The 20,341-nt window shown below is 42.4% G+C and overlaps 1 protein-coding gene across 16 annotated transcripts in view; it reads left to right on the top strand.

The window, feature by feature from the left end:
- DIP2A (DIP2 acetate--CoA ligase A) overlaps positions 1 to 20,341 on the top strand; it is a 248,545-nt gene that overhangs the window by 199,455 nt on the left and 28,749 nt on the right. For 11 of the 16 annotated variants that reach the window (XM_073306935.1, XM_073306938.1, XM_073306937.1 and 8 more), the window contains 12 exons: positions 403 to 539; positions 2,808 to 2,888; positions 3,415 to 3,542; positions 4,855 to 4,969; positions 6,149 to 6,350; positions 6,625 to 6,734; positions 6,858 to 6,938; positions 9,990 to 10,113; positions 11,471 to 11,592; positions 11,921 to 12,032; positions 12,386 to 12,495; positions 18,367 to 18,497. In XM_073306935.1, coding sequence (XP_073163036.1) covers positions 403 to 539; positions 2,808 to 2,888; positions 3,415 to 3,542; positions 4,855 to 4,969; positions 6,149 to 6,350; positions 6,625 to 6,734; positions 6,858 to 6,938; positions 9,990 to 10,113; positions 11,471 to 11,592; positions 11,921 to 12,032; positions 12,386 to 12,495; positions 18,367 to 18,497 — 1,453 coding nt within the window. The other 5 variants (XM_073306945.2, XR_012154401.1, XM_073306946.1 and 2 more) reach the window with 5 other exon arrangements.

The raw sequence follows: 20,341 nt of genomic DNA, 5'->3' as shown, positions 1-20,341 counted from the left end.
AATACTACATAAATCCTCATTTACCTAACCAGCTGCCCTGGATTATATTTTGGCCTTCATATTCAAAAGCAAATGCTAAGAGGTTGTGGTATTATGTAGTAAGGCCTAGAACATAATGGGGAGGGGGGATCAGAAATTTGAAAGTTTGTAGTTTTCATATCTAGAGAATACATAAATCAGAGATAGCGTTACTCAGATTATCAAAATGCTTTTTAAATTTCTATAACAAAACCCTCCTTTTTGACATTTTTTTTATATGTAATGTTTGTGGTTTAGCTGCCCAATATTGAAATTTATTTAATCATGTTACGGTGTTTAGCAGCAAGCCAATTTCTGTGTCTACCAGTTTACCAAAATATACATAGATGATAATACCATTGCATTCTTGCTCTACCTCTTTAGCTAATGTGTGTGTTGTGAAGGTGGATGGAACTCCTTATCTATGTAAAACTGATGAGGTTGGTGAAATATGTGTGAATTCTGGTGCAACTGGGACAGCATACTATGGTCTGCTTGGAATCACCAAGAATGTGTTTGAGGTTTGTGTCTTTCTATAATTTTTATGCCCTTGATAACCTTTGATTAAAAAGATGCTTTTATTATTTCAGTTAGTGAGGAGATACATAATTCTGCCTATCAGTTTCTTTTTGCAGGTGTGACTGGGGTCCTGGGAGAGGGGGAAATGCTGAGAGTGCTTAATTAATTAATTACACTTACAGTCCATTCTTATTAACTAAACTAAAATTTATTTAAAAAGAGGAGAGCGAGCATATTGGTTAAAGGATCATTATACATACAGATACAAAGAGAGTTCTTAGGTCAGTCTGATAGTAGAGATGGTGAGCTTTAGAGTTACAAAGAATCTTTTCCAGAATCAGTTCATTGGGTTATAGTCCAGTGTCCAATATCGGGGCAATCCAGAATGGAACTGGAAACCTCAGTCTTGCAACTCAGACTTCCCCGATGAAGCTTAAGCAGATCTGAGATGAAAGATCAGGGCCCAAGAGTTTTTATAGATCCTTGGCAGGCTATTGTCAGCCTCTTGATAGCAGGTGTTCCTTCGGTGAAGAATAGTGTCTTTGAAGTAACCTCCTATTTCCGAAGCAACACTGATAATTAGCTTCACGGATTAACATAAGGCAATCGCTTATCTCCCACCATTTATAAGGAGTTTACTATGTACTTCAGAGAGAAATGAAGACAGTGATATCACTGCATTCACAGTTCATTTAAATGTTAACAAACCCTTTTGATCTCTGAATTAACAGAATACAGCGATAGACAGGAACCGTTTGGTTACATTGTCAACCTCTAACAATATATATGTAAACACACAAAAAACACAAACATTGTCTACTAATATGTCTCTAAAGGTTGAATCTGAGTCAGTTAGCGGGCTAGCTGTGTAACCCTTTCTGGACCTGTGTCACAGCAGATATGCTCATGTTGATTGCAACAGCATCTGTTTTAATTAATTCAATAAAAGCCAGGGCAAAATACACCTCTCTTCATCCACTCGAATAACACATCACACCTGCAACTTGTTTTTGCTTTAACCAAATTATGAAATAGCGTTAGCAGTCAATCATCTTTTTTTATATTCAGAATGCTAGTATCATGCTAATATTCGCATCCTGTACGTAATCCGTGTAGGATCATCTCCCCTCTGTGCCGGCACAGCGTTAGCTTGGAAAGTTACATTAAGACATTTCAAAGATGATATTGCATAGAGTCAGGTGATGATTCGCATAGATCTGATACCACGTCATAATCCCCTACATGCATACTAATATTATTCAGCTATTGCCACATTGCTTAAGTAACAATTTTCCTAGTGTACTGAAAACCATACGCATGTTTTTGATCTAAAAGTAGATTTTGATTACTTGCTGTAATCCTTAGAACTCTGAATAATCTGCGGTTGTATAACACGTGAGACGATGTTCCTTCGGGCTTGGAGGCAGTTTGAAGAGAGGATGAAATAAGAACAGGCAGCCTCGCTGCATTTGGTGGCAGATGCAAAACCCGTCGTTTTGCCCAAGCTTTACTGCAGCAGTGTCTGAATCTCATGTTTTCACACATACAGGCCCATTCCCCAGAAAGTACAACCAAAAAGTAGTACCTTACGCATCCTTGCCAGCAAGGAAGGAAGGAAGTGACCATTGTTGTCCTGTTTTACTTTTGGGAGGCACTCAGACGCTGCTGTTGCAGACACCAGTGCTATCATGGGATCAGGGAGGGTTTTCTGTTTCAGAAATGATGCGTCAGGACTCTTTTATACAAGGAGTCCTGGCCATCTTCCTCGTACCTGAACCAGGTTATGTTTCTGGAGGGAGTTCTCGCTGAGGGTTTCCAATGTCAGGCTGTCCAGTCATGTAGCAGTGAGGAGGCAGGCAGGCCAGGTGGGGTAGTCCTCAGAAACGGTAAGGAAACCAGCAGAGGCAACACAAGAGGAGTTGTTCGTGGACCTTACCTGGTTAAAACACAAGCTCTGGTTTTCAATTTTGGGTTATGTTCCAGCTCTGTCATGGACTTGCTATGTGACCTTGGGTAAGTCACTCAGCTCCTGTTGTGCCTGTTCTCCCCCTGTAATAGGATTGTACTTGCCTACCTCACAGCGCGAGTTACAGCCACGTCAGCCAGGAGGACAGTAAATTCTCTCTCGCTCTCTCTAGTGCATTCTGTGTTTAATCATAAAAGATTTTCACTGAAACAGAAAGTGAAGGCGTTTTAGCTTCACAGTACTCGCTAAAAAGTGAATTGCCTGTGGTGTGTATCTGAGTACTTTATCTTCTGTATTCTATCAGACCATTCCAGTGACAGCAGCAGGGGTGCCTGTTTCAGATCAACCCTTCACGAGAACAGGATTGCTTGGCTTTATTGGACCTGTAAGTATGAATGGACAAACCTGTTCCAAATGCCCAAGTGAATCCACTATTGAATTAATAGAATACCCAATAGGAAGTAGATAGGGGGATCTAGGAAAACAGAACAGGAATACTGAAATATAATCTTGTGTGACAATCTGCAGATCAGATGAAACTAAGGCTGGAATGTCAAGTTGGTATTGCTCTCCCAAGGGGAAGTATCCTCCAGATATCTTCTCCAGCTGTTGGATCATGGGTTCCTAGTGCTCCTGATTTCAACGCCAAATGACAGGATCATGTCCCTGAACTCATTTGATGGAGCAAGAGCACATCTTGGGTCAAGTAGCCGGCTTTGGCAGCTAGCCGCCTCCTTCTGTGTGAGCACAGCTGCATTCAACAGGATTCTCTATCCACAGAGTCTGTTTTCCTCATATAAGTCTATATAATGTCACTCTCTTATCCATAGGGTTGATGCTCTTGTATTGCTGGGAGTCTTGGGTTTGCATTTTGTGTGGCTTTTCTATTTCTAAGCCTGTCGTCTTTTCAGGACAGTTTGGTTTTTGTGGTGGGAAAGCTGGATGGCCTGATGGTGGTGAACATTCGCAAACACAACGCTGATGATGTAGTAGCCACCGCACTGGCAGTGGAACCAATGAAGTTTGTCTACAGAGGAAGGTGAGTATTTTGAGAGGAACTTATTCCCTAACATTGTATTCTTGTGTATTTATCCTCTGCTCATCCAGCATTTCACAATGCTTTCAAGGTGTGGGAGATTTCTGAATTGAACTTCTAGACATGTGCTTTGGGGGCAAGACGCCACCATGTGAGTATGAATATGAAAGTGTGGCTTCCCCTGCAGCATACAGCATGAAACCTAATTTATGTAAACTAGATTCTAAATTGTTTAAAATTGCCTTGACCTGGTGAAATCATTAGTCTTACTGACCTCTTCTCTCTGTGTTTAAGTTTCTAATTAAAACTTTACAATACCTCTTTGTTCAGTTTTGCATCATCTGTGTATGTATTTAATTTTGATTTCTAAAAAAATAAATGTGGATGCCTATCCAGAGCTCTAGGCACCCTAACACAAGACAAATAAAATTAAGCAGCAGCTTCCCCCCAAGAGCCAGCAGAACTGAGACCCCTACCAAACCTAGAACACAAGTTCCCTTCCCCGTAACAGAGCTAACCCCTCCAGACATCTCCGTCCCACAGCTGCTCATGCTAATAGATGCACCTGGCAACATGCTCTGAGAAGAACAAGCTGGCTGTTTGGGGCCTCTGAAGGACCCTCAAAAGTAATACTATAGTGCCCAACTTACCGTTCTTACGTAGAGGGGCATTCAGCTCAGGTGTCCACACTGATTACAGCTGTGGCATGAGGAACTGCTGTTGAGTTACTTGTTGAACCTACAGCAAAAGTGTATTGTTTCCTCATCAGTGTGCCACTTCCTTCAATTAAGGCATCAGTTTCAAAAATTGGCTCCCAGCTTGTTGAGGTATTGCTAGCCTTTTCCCCCTTGGAGACCTGGGTTCAAAGCCAGTTTGGCCCACAAAGGAAGCAGGTGTCTAGTTATCAGTCTAGATATACAGCTAGACATGCCACCCTTTGATCTGGTATAGTTGTCCACCTCTTTCAGAGAGAGATTCAGTAGTTAGATGTAGGTTAGATCTTCAATGTGCACAACAAAGTTAGATAGTGAAAGTTTGCACAGCTCCTGTATGTGTTGAACCCTGCTTGTAATAGCACATGTACCATAGTGGTGAAGTGAAAATTCTCTCAAGTATGAGAAAAGAACATTAAAATAAACTGCTTCTTGTCCTCAAGTTGTGAATGATTTTGTGGTGGTCTGGCATAAATAATGTTTGTGTCTGTGAAAACTGTTCCACAGGAGTTACAGCCATCCATATTCTAATCAACCCTGCTGGGTTCATTATACGTAGCATCTTTTCTAGTCCTATCATTCTTCTGTCCTTTGTGTTCTAGGATAGCAGTGTTTTCTGTGACCGTTTTGCATGATGATCGAATAGTGCTTGTGGCAGAGCAGCGCCCTGATGCATCAGAGGAGGATAGTTTTCAGTGGATGAGCAGGGTTCTACAGGTAGTCAGATCTGTCCTTTCTCTTTTTTCAGGTGAATAAGGCTAATGTATCAAATGAGAATATCAGAGCTTCTATTTTCTATATAAACAACCTTACCTTCAAACTGGCCTAAAAAACCTCTGATAAGCTCACTTCTGAATGTGTTTCTGGGGTGTTAGCTAATGGAATTTTTTTCAAGACCAAAATCAGTTTATTCTTGAGAAATTATTTCTGCAGTTCATTTTGATTGGAATTTTCAAATCCTTCAGAAGATACTTCAATTTGTAATTCGTTAATCTTTATTTTTGCCAGTGTCCTTTGGTCTGTTTGATTCTGAAAGAACTTAATGTTGAACGTCTACAAAATATCAAAAGCAAATGTCTATTTTAGAATGTTTGTTAGTAGCTTGTGTGATTTGGGAGTGCTCCATGTCTCCTGTATACCCCTAAATTGAACAGCTACTTTAGGTCACTTTGTCCACTAGTATTCAGGTATTTCTGAAGTAGCCAGTCACTTCTAAGGAGGTGGCAAGGTGCAATAACTGAAAGAGCAGGAATGGCCAAGGAATCAGAAAATGAAGTATGAAGGAGGGGAGGGCTGAGAAGAACAATATAAAGGGGGATGACTCTTAAGCCGAGGGGAGAGCTGTGTAGGAATAAAGAGATAATGGTCTCTACATAAATTCATAGGATTTTAAGTCTTCTATTACCAATTACTTGGTAATGGTAAGGATGTCATTCATAGAAACACAAGTGTGACCCATTTCTGTTCTGCGTGGTTCTCAGGCTGGAGCAGATAGCGAGTGTTAAGCAGCTAAATATTTCCCCTTTATATCTTTTTGTGGTTTACGTTCTACTGCGTTTCTGTGGTTGCACCATACATGCGAAGTACACTGTGATACAGTTTTGGCCTTCACAACCTTTCTGCACTTATCACCCACGTTTCAGTAACTTCCCTAATCAGTGGTGTGCAAGTGGCATCAGCTTGGGCTTGACTGCGTGAGCAGAAATATGGATCTGCTCCTGCTCCCATTGAAGTCATGGGACAACTTCTGTGAATTCAGTGAGTGCAGAATTGGACACTTTATTTACAAAGGATGGTGCAAGTGAAATTTGTGATGTTATAAATTACTTTAGAATTCTTGTTCCAGCTAAGTGCCATGTCACTGTACATAATTAATTCTTTTTTCCCCCCCTCAAGGCAATTGACAGCATTCACCAAGTGGGTGTGTATTGTCTTGCTTTGGTTCCTGCCAACACCTTGCCAAAGGCTCCACTCGGAGGAATTCATATTTCAGAAACAAAACAGCGCTTTCTAGAGGGTGCTCTGCACCCTTGCAATGTCTTGATGTGTCCTCATACCTGTGTTACCAACTTGCCTAAACCTCGACAAAAACAGCCAGGTAACTAAAGCGGAGTATGTAGGTCAGCCTTCGTGTTTGTCTCTAACTGTTGCTGTCTCAGTAACTGAACATGTTAAAGTCTGTGTTACCAGGTTACGTTTGTTCTGTCAGATCTGATGTTTGGTTTCATCCTTTCAGTTTCCTTTTTTATTTTTTAACATTACATTGCATTCGTTATTTATGGTAATATGCATGCTTAATTATTAGTTATTTAATTATGATTGGCTTTGTTAAATGGAGTTATCTTCTCATTTTGCTCAATTTGTTAACCCAGATGTTGGTCCTGCTTCTATGATAGTGGGCAATCTTGTTGCTGGAAAGAGAATTGCACAAGCCTCAGGGAGAGATGTTACCCAGCTGGAGGATAATGACCAGGCAAGAAAGGTAGCACCGAGTCTTTCTGCATGTATCCAAGGGTAGCAGTTGTTTTAGTACCCTACTGAAGCTGATCATGGTATGTGTCAAGGGAGTCTGAATGTTTTCTGTCCTGTCGTCTTTCTGTTTCAGTTCCTGTACTTAGCAGATGTTCTTCAGTGGCGAGCCCAGACAACCCCAGATCACCCTCTCTTTCTGTTGCTGAATTCCAAGGTGAGATGCCCTGAGGCTTGTTTTCATATCAAGTAATGAATAAAATTATCTGGGTTTGAAGAAGGAAAATGGGACGTGGCAGGTGCATGTTACAGCCTAAAATGCTCCACGTGTTACTGATGGTGGGCGGACTCCTCTGGTTCCCAGCACGCACTAATGAATGCGCACAGTCCGCATTTTAGCTTCTTCACGCTGTGCTCGCTCTCTGATCCCTCCCTAGAACCCTAGTCTACATCCTGGCTAGTTTCAGAGAGCTGCGGCAGCTGCGTGTCCAGCTTCCCTCAGATTTGAAGTCTACACCATGCCTGGCATTTGTGGTTTCACTCTCATCGCCCTTCGAGTAGAAGGGTAAGAGAAGACAGATCTTGCCAGAGCTGTGACAGAGGAGGAAAAAAGAAAGATTGTCATGGATCCAGGGCACACATTGGAGGTCTCTGTTCCTGCTTTCTTGGGTTCAGGGGCACCTCTGATCCTTCCACTTGTGCCAGTGGGTTCTACCTCTTTTGGGGATGGTGCTGACAGTCAACGGAACGTGTCCATGTACAATGTTCTAGAGCTCTGGGTCATCAGATGGGCCCTAAGGATATGTCTACACTGTGGTTAGAAACCCATGGCTGGCCTGTGCCAGCTGGCTCGGGCTAAGGGACTGTTTAATTGCAGCCTGAGCTCTGGGACCCTCCCACCTCACAGGGCTCTGGGCTCCAGCACAAGCCCGAATGTCTACATCACAATTAAACAGGCCCTTAGCCCAAGTCCCTGAGCCCACCTCAGCTGGCACAGGCCAGTCACGGGTTTTTAATTGCAGTGTAGACATATCCTAAAAGTCCCCTTTGGTTAAGGACTGCCTGTTGCTGCTGTGACAGACAGCAAGCTAGCTGTGCTCTGCCTCCGTCAGCAGGGTTGCCTGCTTGCAAACACACTCTTGGGAAGCAGTAGGTCTGAGGTGTCTGACTCACCAACTACCTTGTGACCCTCCACCTTGCTGGCAAATAAAACGTGTGTGCAGGCAAGCTAAGGTGCAGGACACATGACCAGCACAAATGGTCTCTGAAGAGCCGGTTGGTGGGGAGGGACGCTGTTTTTATGGTAGTGTTTGTAGCAGCAAGCTCTCTGAAGTGACCTTCACCTCCAGAGCAGGGAGGGACGGAAATTCAGTTACCGTTCAGAGTTCTGCTGTGTGCTTTTCCAGTGACTCTCTCACTACCCACCGGTCAGGAACGTGAAAGAGGACAAGACCTGAGTCATTGTGGTCGCTTCAGCTTGGGCCAAGCAATGTTAATCTGTCCTGGCAGCCCCACACCATACCTCTCACCAGACATTTCCGATCTGGTGTTCGATGTGATTGTGGGAGTGCTTGGGCCTGAAGAGCTCACTGCCTAGGAGCAGACAAAGAAATGGCTCGCAGAAGAGGAGCGGCAAAGAAGCATGTTTGTACAAGTTATCTAGGTTAACCTAGGCAGCAGGGCAAAAGTCAGTCTTTGAGAGGCTTAAATGTTGGTGGGGTAGGGGGGCCTTGTGGGCGAGCTGATGAATGCTGTATCAGCATATTCTGTCCTGTGTCCTAATCCAAAACCAAATTTCCTCACTGTTGGGACTGCAGGGCTTCGACAACCACTTCTCTAAAATGTTCCCCAAGGCTGCAGACTATCCTACTGCAGTCCAGGAAACCTCCACACTGAATTGTTACCCCCAGAAATGAATTTTTTTTTTTCTTCACTGACCTGAAAGTCAACTGCCGTGTTCAGTAGCAGAGCTCCTCGGGACTCCTGGTTACCTGCTTTGCTAGCTAGGAATGTTTACTGGTGCTTCCTGTGCGGGCCTGGTATTACTGTCTACTGTGCAGTACAGAACAATATCATTAATGAAGAGAAATTTAAAGCAAAGGGCATTAAATTAGGAAGTGCAAATATAGGTATCGGAAATGTAAGAGGTAAGCACTGAATTAAGAATAAAATAAACTTTGACTAAGACAGTTAAAGTAGTGGGGGAAAGTCTAACTGTAAAGGTGACAAGCCTTTAAATAGTGTCTAGATAAGGTAATTGGTTGTGAGGCAGGGAATGGAACAAGAAGTGGGTGGAGGGAAAGGAGAGTAAATTAACATTGTAAGGACTATAGAGGATTTTCTGTATTGCCCGCTGTACAGACTTGTTTGAACAAGACACTGAAGGTGAAATAATGCCTTAAATTCTTTTGTTTTCTGCTATAATGAATCATTTTACTGGCAGAATCAGAAAAGTATGCTCCATTTTCATCATCTTGGTTTCAAATAACAAAGATGGGTTTAAGCTATAAAATTTGTGTGGAAAGGCAAATTTAGAACTTGTACCAGAGTATCTTCATTATCTGATATGTATAACACTGGCGACTTGTAAATACGTGGACTACAGCACAGCCAGTTCTGTGTGCGTTTTAAGAGTTTTTGGTGCAGTTGGCCCAGTTTCCGAGCTGCTAAAGTGTTTGAATATAGTTAGGCTTGGCAGGGTTCAATTTTTACTGGAAAACGTCCATAAACGCAGATTTCACTGTGCACATGTAAACTGATTAAAACACATCTCCATCGATCATCAGTGACATTTACATGTTGGCAAAGTCAGAAAAATGTTGCTTGAGTACTTATTAAAGTTTGATTTAAGGCTTAATATTTTGAGATGTGGTTGACAATTTGTGTTTCAATGGTTATAAAGCTTTTCGAATCGGTGTCTATTGTCAATAAATAATTGCCGCCCCACCCCCACCCTTAGCTGACTCCCTGATAAAATTAAATCTATATAAATTGGGCGGAAAATGCTTTTAACCCATAATTTTGCACAACTGTGAAAATTAAAATTGATAAAAATAAAAAACTTTAAAATACCTGTATTAGCTGTCAAAATTGTGAAAACTAACTGAATTCTGCCATCCTAATGTTGTTTCAATAAGTCTTTAATTCTATCCAGTACAGTGCTAAAACCATAATTGTAATGAAATGTTAGATCTAAGGCTATTTATTTTACTCAGTGTCAAAATATATTTCCTGCCAAGTTTTCCTAAGTCACATTTGTATTATATAGGGCACAGTAGCTAGCACGGCATCATGTGTACAACTGCACAAGAAAGCAGAGAGGGTGGCAGCTGCACTGATGGAGAAGGGACGACTGAATGTCGGAGACCATGTCGCTTTAGTTTATCCTCCAGGTAAGGGAATAGAGATGGCAGATACTGTAAAGTAATCAATTGTGGGGAAAGGAATGTAAGCATTTCTATGCTTGAACAATCCCACAGCCATTTAATTTGGTAATTCATCTCAGAGTGACCAGCATGTAATTGTTAAGAGGAAGGCTTCTTCGCTTCACTGCTTTTTCTGCTAAGCCGATTCTCCAGTTGGCAGGATAAATTTATCAAATCTATGAAGGTCAGATGGAATGTATCTGGACAGTTGTGCAATACCAGGCCATTGGGAAGTGAGTAGGGAATGAATTTAGATCACATGAAAGGTACCGGATTCTCGGTTCCAAAGAGTGAAATGGTGTGTGCATTCACAGAATAGATACAGTAGAGGGCAGTGCTGAGCCACAAATGCACCTGTGTCCTAACAGGAAGTGACCATCTCTAGAATGAGTTCATGTTTGGTCTCTGTGTCACTCATGCATGTTTGTAAATGTAGAACAGGAGTGTGTATATCTGCAAATAGGGTAGTTTAGAGACTGCATAATGTTAACTTATGAAAGACAAATATATATTATTCTGAAAGATCGGATTGTCCACTTTATAACCTACCACACTGTCTCAAACTTCATGGAATGTATTAATTAGAGAATTGGAGAAATGTAGGACTTGAAGGGATCTCAACAGGTCAGCTAGTCCACCAAATGTACCTAGACCATCCCTGACAGGTGTTTGTCCAACCTGTTCTTAAAAACCTCCAGTGACAGGGGTTCCACATCCTCCCTTGGTCACCTGTCCCGGTACTTATCTGCCCTTATGGGTAGAAAGTTTTTCCTAATAATGAACCTAAATCTTTCTTTCTGCAGATCGAGCTGATTTCTTCTTGTACTATCTTCAGTGGATATGGAGACCAATTATCACCATGCTCTTTGGAACAGCCCTTAACATGTTTGAAGATTGTTATTAGGTCCCCCCTCAATCTTCTTTTCTCAAGACTAAACATGTCCAGTTCTTTAACCTTTCCTCACAGATCAGGTTTTCTAAACCTTTGATTATTTTTGTTCTCTGCTGGATTCTCTCCAGTTTGTCCAAATTTTTCTTAAAAGGTGGCACGCAAAACTGGACATTTGTCTAAATGTATTTCAACAGATCTTCTTATCTGAAGAGCTTAAATAATTACTTCAAATGTACTATATTTAAATGCAAAAAACTCAAAACCCCGAGGACGGGCTACTTCCAGAGGCAGGGCACTGGTTTAGATTAACCTTTTATAACAAATATCTTGTATAGTCTTTTAATTCTTAAAATGTAGTGAGGATATTTTTTGGAATTGGTATGAGAGATTATGATGATTTGTGAAATTAAAACTAGTTTTTGTCCTTAACAGGAGTAGACCTAATAGCAACTTTCTATGGCTGTTTATATGCCGGCTGTACACCTATAACAGTTCGACCCCCTCATCCACAAAATCTTGCTACTACTCTGCCCACTGTCAAGATGATTGTAGAGGTATGAGAGAATCCTTTGTGTATTGTTTTTGTTTTGTTTAAAACTGTTGATCTAATAAGTAAAAAATTGCCCATGCATCATGGTACAGTAAATATAAAATAAGCTGAATTTCTGAAAAATTTTGTGCTGTGACCCGCTGACCCAGAGTCAATACATGTTTCATTAAACTGGTTTAAAACTTGTTTTCCATTATCACCATTTTCTTTTTCTTCATTTATAACTTTTTTTTATAATGAACTCCTTCAGGTTGGACTGACTTGAGTGGATATTAAAGCACAAGAGCATCCATTCATCAGTTTTAACTTTTTGAATGTTGTACTTTGTACAGGTCAGTAAGTCTGCATGTATCCTTACAACACAAGGAATAATGAAACTGCTGAAGTCCAAGGAAGCTGCCACAGCTGTAGATATTAAAACATGGCCCACCATTTTGGATACAGGTACCAGATGTCTAACTACTTGCTGCTAATATAATAAGATTTTAATTTGGATATGCAAGGAAGCGTGGATAACTAAAAAGATACATCATGGCTTTTCCAATATGATTTAAGGCTGTTAGCATAACTGGCTGTCTTTGCAAGGATGTCAGTTAGCCTCGAGACCCGTAAATTACTTATCTTGTTAGCACAGTTGGCTAGCTGGATTGGTGTTGAGTCTCTTGTATTGTGGCTTCATGTCAATCCATAAACCATGAATAACCTAATATTCCAATGTTTTAAAGGTTTTATTATCCTGCTCTACCTTTTCCAAAATAATAATGTGTAATTGTATTGCCTTTGTGTATTTTAAATAGATGATATACCTAAAAAGAAGGTGGCTAATATTTTTAGACCTCCATCCCCGGATATGTTGGCCTATTTGGACTTCAGTGTGTCTACAACTGGCATATTAGCAGGAGTGAAGGTATATTAATTGAATTGAGATGATTGTCTTAACTGGTTTCTTCCCTGAAATCTTTTCATATTCTTTATTCCATTCAACTCAACCTGGGAAGAAGCCTAAAAATGGTGAGAGAGATGTTTTAATGTAAGCATATTTCAAATCTCACATTGCAATCCAGATTTCTGATGTAGAAATGTCAGACACAGCTGTCTAGAAATAAATTTTAGTCTCTAAGGTGCCACAAGTACTCCTGTTCTACAGCAAATATGAGCCCCAGGAGGATACAGGATGGGTTGAAGAGGATTACAAGGGAGAACAGGAATGGAAAGAACTTGCAGGCAGAGGGAACAGGGGATAGACTGGAGAATAGCACCGTCACCAGGAAAAGGCAGGTCTACGTGATCGGGGACTCTTTACTGAGAGGAATAGACAGGCCTGTAACCAGAGCTGAACCAGAGAATAGAAGGGTGTGCTGTCTTCCAGGTGCTAAGATACGTGATGTAGACCTGAGGTTGAAAAGGATCCTAAAGAGAGCAGGAAAGAATCCCCTAATTATCCTTCATGTGGGAACAGATGATACCGGTAGATTCTCGCTGGAACGTATCAAGGGAGATTATGCTAGGCTGGGGAAGATGCTTAAGGAAATTGAGGCTCAGATGATCTTTAGTGGGATTCTGCCTGTTCCTAGAGAAGGGCAACAAAGGTGTGACAAGATTATGACTGTCAACAGATGGCTCAGGCAGTGGTGCTATAAGGAGGGCTTTGGGATGTATGGCCACTGGGAGGCATTCATGGACAGAGGACAGTTCTCTCGGGATGGACTTCATCTGAGTAGGGAAGGAAATAGACTTCTAGGATGGAGGATGGCACAACTGATTGAGAGCTTTAAACTAGGAATTTGGGGGAGATGGTTGGGAGATGTCCAGGTAATCCCCACGCCGGATTTTAGCATTGAGAGGGAAGAAAACAAAGTAAGAAAGGATACAGCCGTGGGTAGGAGGAAGGGCAGTGTGGATACCAGTCTAATAGGTCATACTGGCTGTAGAATGACCGTGCCCAATCGGGTACAGAACGCGAGCGAGGCCAAACAGCAGGAATGAAGATGTTTGTACACCAGTGCGAGGAGCCGAGGTAACGAAATGGAGGAACTAGACCTACCGGTGCAGGAAGTGAAACCAGATATTCTAGGGAGAACAGAAACAGGGTGGAAGAGTCGTCGTGACTGGAGTACGGGTGTTGAAGGGTCTGTGCTGTTTAGGAAAGACCGAAATAAAGGCAAAGGTGGTGGAGTAGCATTGTAGATCAAGGATGAGGTAGAATGTAAAGAAATAAGAAGCAATGGAATGGATAAGATAGAGTCCGTCTGGGCAGAAAGTACATTGGGGAAGAAAACTACTAGATTCTCCCCTGGGATAGTGCTTGGGGTGGGCTATAGACCGCCGGGATCTAATCTGGATATGGATCGAGACCTCTTTACTGTTTTTAATGAAGTAAATACTAATGGACATTGCATGATCATGGGAGACTTTAACTTCCCAGATATAGACTGGAGGACGAGTGCTAGTAATAATAATAGGGCTCAGATTTTCCTAGATGCGATAGCTGATGGATTTCTTCATCAAGTAGTTGCTGAACTGGCAAGAGGGGATGCCATTTTAGATTTGGATTTGGTGAGTAGCGAGGACCTCATAGAAGAAATGGTTGTCGGGGACAATCTTGGTTCAAGTGATCATGAGCTAATTCAGTTCAAACTGAACAGAAGGATAAACAAAAGTAAATCTGCAACTAGGGTTTTTGAAAAAGGGCTGACTTTCAAAAATTAAGGAAATTAGTTAGGGAAGTGGATTGGACTGAAGAACTTGTGGATCTAAAGGCAGAGGAGGCCTGGGATTACTTCAAGTCAAAGCTGCAGAAGCTATCGGAAGCCTGCATCCCAAGAAAGGGGAAAAAAATCATAGGCAGGAGTTGTAGACCAAGCAGGATGAGCAAGCATCTCAGAGAGGTGATTAAGAAAAAGCAGAAAGCATACAGGGAGTGGAAGAAGGGAGGGATCAGCAAGGAAAGCTACCTTATGGAGGTCAGACCATGTAGGGATAAAGTGAGACAGGCTAAAAGTCAAGTAGAGTTGGACCTTGCAAAGGGAATTAAAACCAATAGTAAAAGGTTCTATAGCCATATAAATAAGAAGAAAACAAAGAAAGAAGAAGTGGGACCGCTAAACACTGAGGATGGAGTGGAGGCTAAGGATAATCTAAGCATGGCCTAATATCTAAGCAAATACTTTGCCTCAGTCTTTAATAAGGCTAATGAGTATCTATGGGATAATGGTAGCATGACAAATGGGAATGAGGATATGGAGGTAGACATTACCATATTTGAGGTAGAAGCGAAACTCAAACAGCTTAATGGGACTAAATCAGGGGGCCCAGATAATCTTCATCCAAGAATATTAAAGGAATTAGCACATGAAATTGCAAGCCCATGAGCAAGAATTTTTAATGAATCTGTAAACTCAGGGGTTGTACCGTATGATTGGAGAATTGCTAACATAGTTCCTATTTTTACAAAAGGGAAAAAAAGTGATCCGGGTAACTACAGGCCTGTCAGTTTGACATCTGTAGTATGCAAGGTCTTGGAAAAAATTTTGAAGGAGAAAGTAGTTAAGGACATTGAGGTCAATGGTAAATGGGACAAAATACAACATGGTTTTACAAAAGGTAGATCGTGCCAAACCAACCTGATCTCCTTCTTTGAGAGAGTAACAGATTTTTTAGACAAAAGAAACACAGTGGATCTAATTTACCTAGATTTCAGTAAGGCGTTTGATACTGTGCCACATGGGGAATTATTAGCTAAATTGGAAAAGATGGGGATCAATATGAAAATTGAAAGGTGGATACGGGTCAACAGGGAGACTACAGCGGGTCCTACTGAAAGGTGAACTGTCAGGCTGGAGGGAGGTTACCAGTGGAGTTCTTCAGGGATCAGTTTTGGGACCAATCTTATTTAATCTTTTTATTACTGACCTCGGCACAAAAAGTGGGAGTGTGCTAATAAAGTTTGCGGATGATACAAAGCTGGGAGGTATTGCCAATTTAGCGAGAGACCGGGATATCATACAGGAAGATTTGGATGACCTTGTAAACTGGAGTAATAGTAATAGGATGAAATTTAATAGTGAGAAGTGTAAGGTCATGCATTTAGGGAGTAATAACAAGAATTTTAGTTATAAGCTGGGGACGCATCAATTAGAAGTAACGGCGGAGGAGAAGGACCTTGGAGTATTGGTTGATCATAGGATGATTATGAGCCGCCAATGTGATATGGCCGTGAAGAAAGCTAATGCGGTCTTGGGATGCATCAGGCGAGGTATTTCCAGTAGAGATAAGGAGGTTTTAGTACCGTTATGCAAGGCACTGGTGAGACCTCACCTGCAATACTGTATGCAGTTCTGGTCTCCCATGTTTAAGAAGGATGAATTCAAACTGGAACAGGTACAGAGAAGGGCTACTCGGATGATCTGAGGAATGGAAAACCTGTCTTATGAAAGGAGACTCAAAGAGCTTGGCTTCTTTAGCCTAACCAAAAGAAGGTTGAGGGGAGATAATATATCAGAGGGATAAATACTGGAGAGGGAGAGGAATTATTTAAGGTCAGTACCAATGTGGACACAAGAACAAATGGATATAAACTGGTCATCGGGAAGTTTAGACTTGAAATTAGATGAAGTTTTCTAACCATCAGAATTTTGGAATAGCCTTCCAAGGGAAGCAGTGGGAGCAAAAGACCTATCTGGCTTTAAGATAAACTCAATAAGTTTATGGAGGAGATAGTATGATGGGTTAACATGATTTTGGCAATTAATTGATCTTTATTCATGGTAAATAGGCCCAATGGCCTGTGATGGGATGTTAGATGGGGTGGGATCTGAGTTACTACAGAGAATTCTTTCCTGGTTATCTGGCTGATGAATCTTGCCCATATGCTCAGGGTTCAGCTGATCGCCATATTTGGGCTCGGGAAGGAATTTTCCTCCAGGGCAGATTGGAAGAGGCCCTAGAGGTTTTTCGCCTTTTTCGCCTGTAGCATGGGGCACAGGTCACTTGCTGGAGGATTCTCTGCTCCTTGAAGTTTTTAAACCACGATTTGAGGACTTCAGTAGCTCAGACATAGGTGAGAGGTTTATCGCAGGAGTGGGTGGGTGAGATTCTGTGGCCTGCGTGGTGCAGGAGGTCAGACTAGATGATCATAATGGTCCCTTCTGACCTTAATATCTATGACTCTTTTTAGAAATATTCAGTTAATGACGGTTATAGCTGGGGAATTGGTGAGACTTAAGAGAAGAGGAGAAGGCCTGGTCTACATTGCAAAGTTACGTTGTTGTCAACTGTCTTGCGTCAGTCTAGTCGTGCATGTGTCCACACTTAACTTTGTCTTGCACTGATGTAAGAGCTCTTTTACACCAACATAGAGACACCACTTCCCTGAGCAATATTGAGCCATGGTTGATGTACTGAGGTCAACACAGCACAAGCATGGACACTTGTTACCAAGTCAACCCTCATAATCCTCTAGCAGCTGTCCCACAGTGCCCCACTCTGGTCACCATTGTGAACTCCACTGCCTGGGGTCACATAGACCAGAAGCCCCCCATTGCCACCACCCACCATTTAAAGCGTTGTGAATTTTTGAAATTCCTTTTCCTGATTGCCTGACTTGGTGAGCACACTGAGCAGCTCTCTTTTAAGTGCAACTGCCCAGCTGACCTTGCTGGCACCACACTCCTGGATCTCTGATACTGGATCCTGGATCCTGATACTGGATCCTGATACTGGATCTCCTGGACCAGTGGGGAGAAGAGACTGTGCATGAAAGCTAAGGAGCTGCAGCAAGCACACCAAAAGTCCAAGGAGGCCAAGAATCGGTGCTGAGCCGCAGACCTGACATTTCTACAAAGAGGCGCATGCCATACTCAGTGGAGACCTCCCACCCATACACACCACAGTGGATACCTCCAAAAGCCCAAGTCACAGGTCCCTGCCATGAACAGCAAGGAGGAAGAGGTGGACAAGGAGGAAGAAGATGGGGGGACAGGCAGTTGGGGGTCCAGCTGCATAGTGAGCCAGGACCTGTTTTTTTTAGTCCAGCCAGTTGAGCACAGACAAGCCCAACACAGGAGAAGGAACCTCAGGTAAGTGTATAGATACATTTTCCATTGCAGGGATGGCACCCTGTGATAGGGTGCTAATCTACCCATGGTGCTCTGCACTGCACATCGAAACAAGCACTCCTGCTGAGCACGTACACCGCCAACACAAGGAGCCAGGTGCGCACGCGAACAAGTGATGTACTGACTGCAATGGCTCTATGCCGACGTAACTTGCATCGACATAAGTTTGTAGCATAGACATGGTCAGAGAAGGGATAGCCCTGAAGTTAAGGGGCTTGACTGGGAGTAAAGAATCCTGTTCTCAACCACCACAGAAATGCTGTTCAACTACAGGCAAATCACTTAAAGATGACCCTCAAAATATCTTAGGAAACACAGGGCTTGTACCTTTCTGTTCCTGTAGGATGCATACAGAGGGCTTATGGGGCCGGGGGGTTAAAAAAATTTCTCTGTTTTGTACTTTAGACTTTTCAGGAATGTCAACTCTGGTCTTCCCTGGGCTTGCTGGAGGACGCCCTGGATATCTGAAGATGTACATTACTGACACGTGCACCTTTCCTGAAGGGGTTACATGATGCTGAACATGGCTTCCCTTATTCACACTGACTGCAAAATCCTGGCCAGCATCATGGCCTCTACCCCCAGTCTTCCCAAGTGTGTTGAAACATGTAAAAATGTCCTAAAGTCCATGAGCCTTTCATGAGCCTGTTTTCCTTCTCCAGATGTCACATGCAGCTACAAGTGCCTTGTGTCGCTCTGTCAAGCTACAGTGTGAACTCTACCCTTCACGACAGATCGCCATCTGCCTTGACCCTTACTGTGGCCTCGGGTTTGCACTATGGTGCCTCTGCAGGTACAGTATTTAAACCTTATACTTACCTGGGGCTTCCTGGCTTTTCTGTTTTCTGTCTGCCTGCTCTGTTTGCAGTCACTATTATGGTACTTTTTACGTCTGGTTATCTGGCAACTTTCTGAGACCCAAAATCATTTGTTTTGTAGGCGAGAAGAAATGTTGTTGTTTGTAAATACGGGTTACTTGGATTTCAAGTACGAGAGAGAGGATTTCAGTATTGGTTTCATCTAGATCAGTGGTCCTCAACCTGTTTATCGTATGCAACCCACAATGTGTTACCTGGGCCTCAGGTTGAGACCCACATTGCCCCTCCCCACAGACCCCTATGCCCAGCACCTCCCGTTCAGAGACCCCTCCACAGAGTGGGACCAGGAGTGGGGCCCTGGGCAGGTGGCCAGGTGGCAGGGACCCTGGACCTGGCCATGCAGCAGGGCAGCCCGGCCCTCATGGGGAAGCCCCTGGATCCTCTGAAAGGGCTGGCTGGCCGCCCTGACCCCGCTGTGCCAGGCAGCCGGGAACCCAGACCCCTTGTGGCCCAGCGGCCTTTAGCACACAGCTAGGCTGCAGCTGTGTGCTAATTGTGCCGCATGGGGCCTTTGGGTTGAAAACAGCTGATCTAGATCAAATAAACCTCTCCAAAAGTCTCTTGGAGGCAGGGGCCCTAACTTGATACATGTACATAAAGCACCCAACACCAGATTGGCATTATACAGTAATAAATAACAATGTAATTAGAAGCAAGCAATTTAACATGTCCTAAAATGCAAGGGGAAGTGTTTGGCTCAGATAGTAAAATCACTAAAATTCAACACATCCAGTACTGTTGTACAATTGTTCGTGTCTCGTTACCTAATTCATTTTAAATTGAGTTAAGCTAATTACTTTGTTTTTGGTTGGGTATGATCCGCCCTCTGCTGTGGAATGCTTTCACTTTTTAGATAGTTAATGAATCAATACATAAATGGAATACAAGAGGTTTAATTAAACAAAGATTGAAAATCGAGACCATTGCAATAAGTCAGGTACCCTGCGTTTTAGATGGTGCGGAAACAGTGGGGGAAGGAGAATAAATTTAATTTAGATCTTGAGAACATCTTATAGTTTCAGCAAGGGCGGGGAAAAAAGCATTGTTTCAAAATACAGTTAAATAAAATCAGACAGTCTGTGTTCTTTACTGGTGTGCGTTTTTTAAAGAAAGGGGACTTGCGTATCGGAGGTGCTTTCTCACGTTACGTAAGCCCTGCCGGACTGCATGCAAAGCTAGGTTGCTCTTTCTGAATGCAGCATTATTGTTTTTTTTAATCTATTTGGAGTACAGAATTGATCCAGAAACAGAATACAGAAGGGCTATTTAAAAAACCCAAACCTCTTTGTAGTACTGGCCATTGACAAGCCAAAAGTTTTTGAAGGGGCGAGCCTGGCAGGGAACATGGTCACCCACTGAATGCACACTTGGGAAGCTGGAACACTCTGAACAATACTCTTCTGAGCCTGTTTTTCAGTGTGCCACTGAAAGGGTTGTTCCTTTATTCCCTTGACACTAATTGATTTAAGACCGTATTTACCAGTGTAGCATCACACAGACATACATCTGTCATTTCAAAATTAACAAACTATATTAAAAAAATAAAGTTGGAACTAATTCAAACTCTCTCTTGCTTTCCATTCCTATCTGCTAACTGTTAACCAGATTCTAAATTAAAATCTTTGATATGAACATAGACTCTGTTCATTAGAAGCTGAGAGATCCAGGGCACCTGCTGGGGAGAACACAATAAAACTTTCATTGACATTGAAAGGTAAATGGATCTACGGTCAACCAAAGATCCAGTTGACCTATTAGG

The sequence above is a fragment of the Lepidochelys kempii genome, chromosome 11 (genome assembly GCF_965140285.1).
Source record: "Lepidochelys kempii isolate rLepKem1 chromosome 11, rLepKem1.hap1, whole genome shotgun sequence".
NCBI classification, from domain to species: Eukaryota; Metazoa; Chordata; order Testudines; family Cheloniidae; genus Lepidochelys; species Lepidochelys kempii.
The sequence above is the reverse complement of the archived record's forward strand: the minus strand, read 5'-3'. Positions and strand labels throughout refer to the sequence as shown.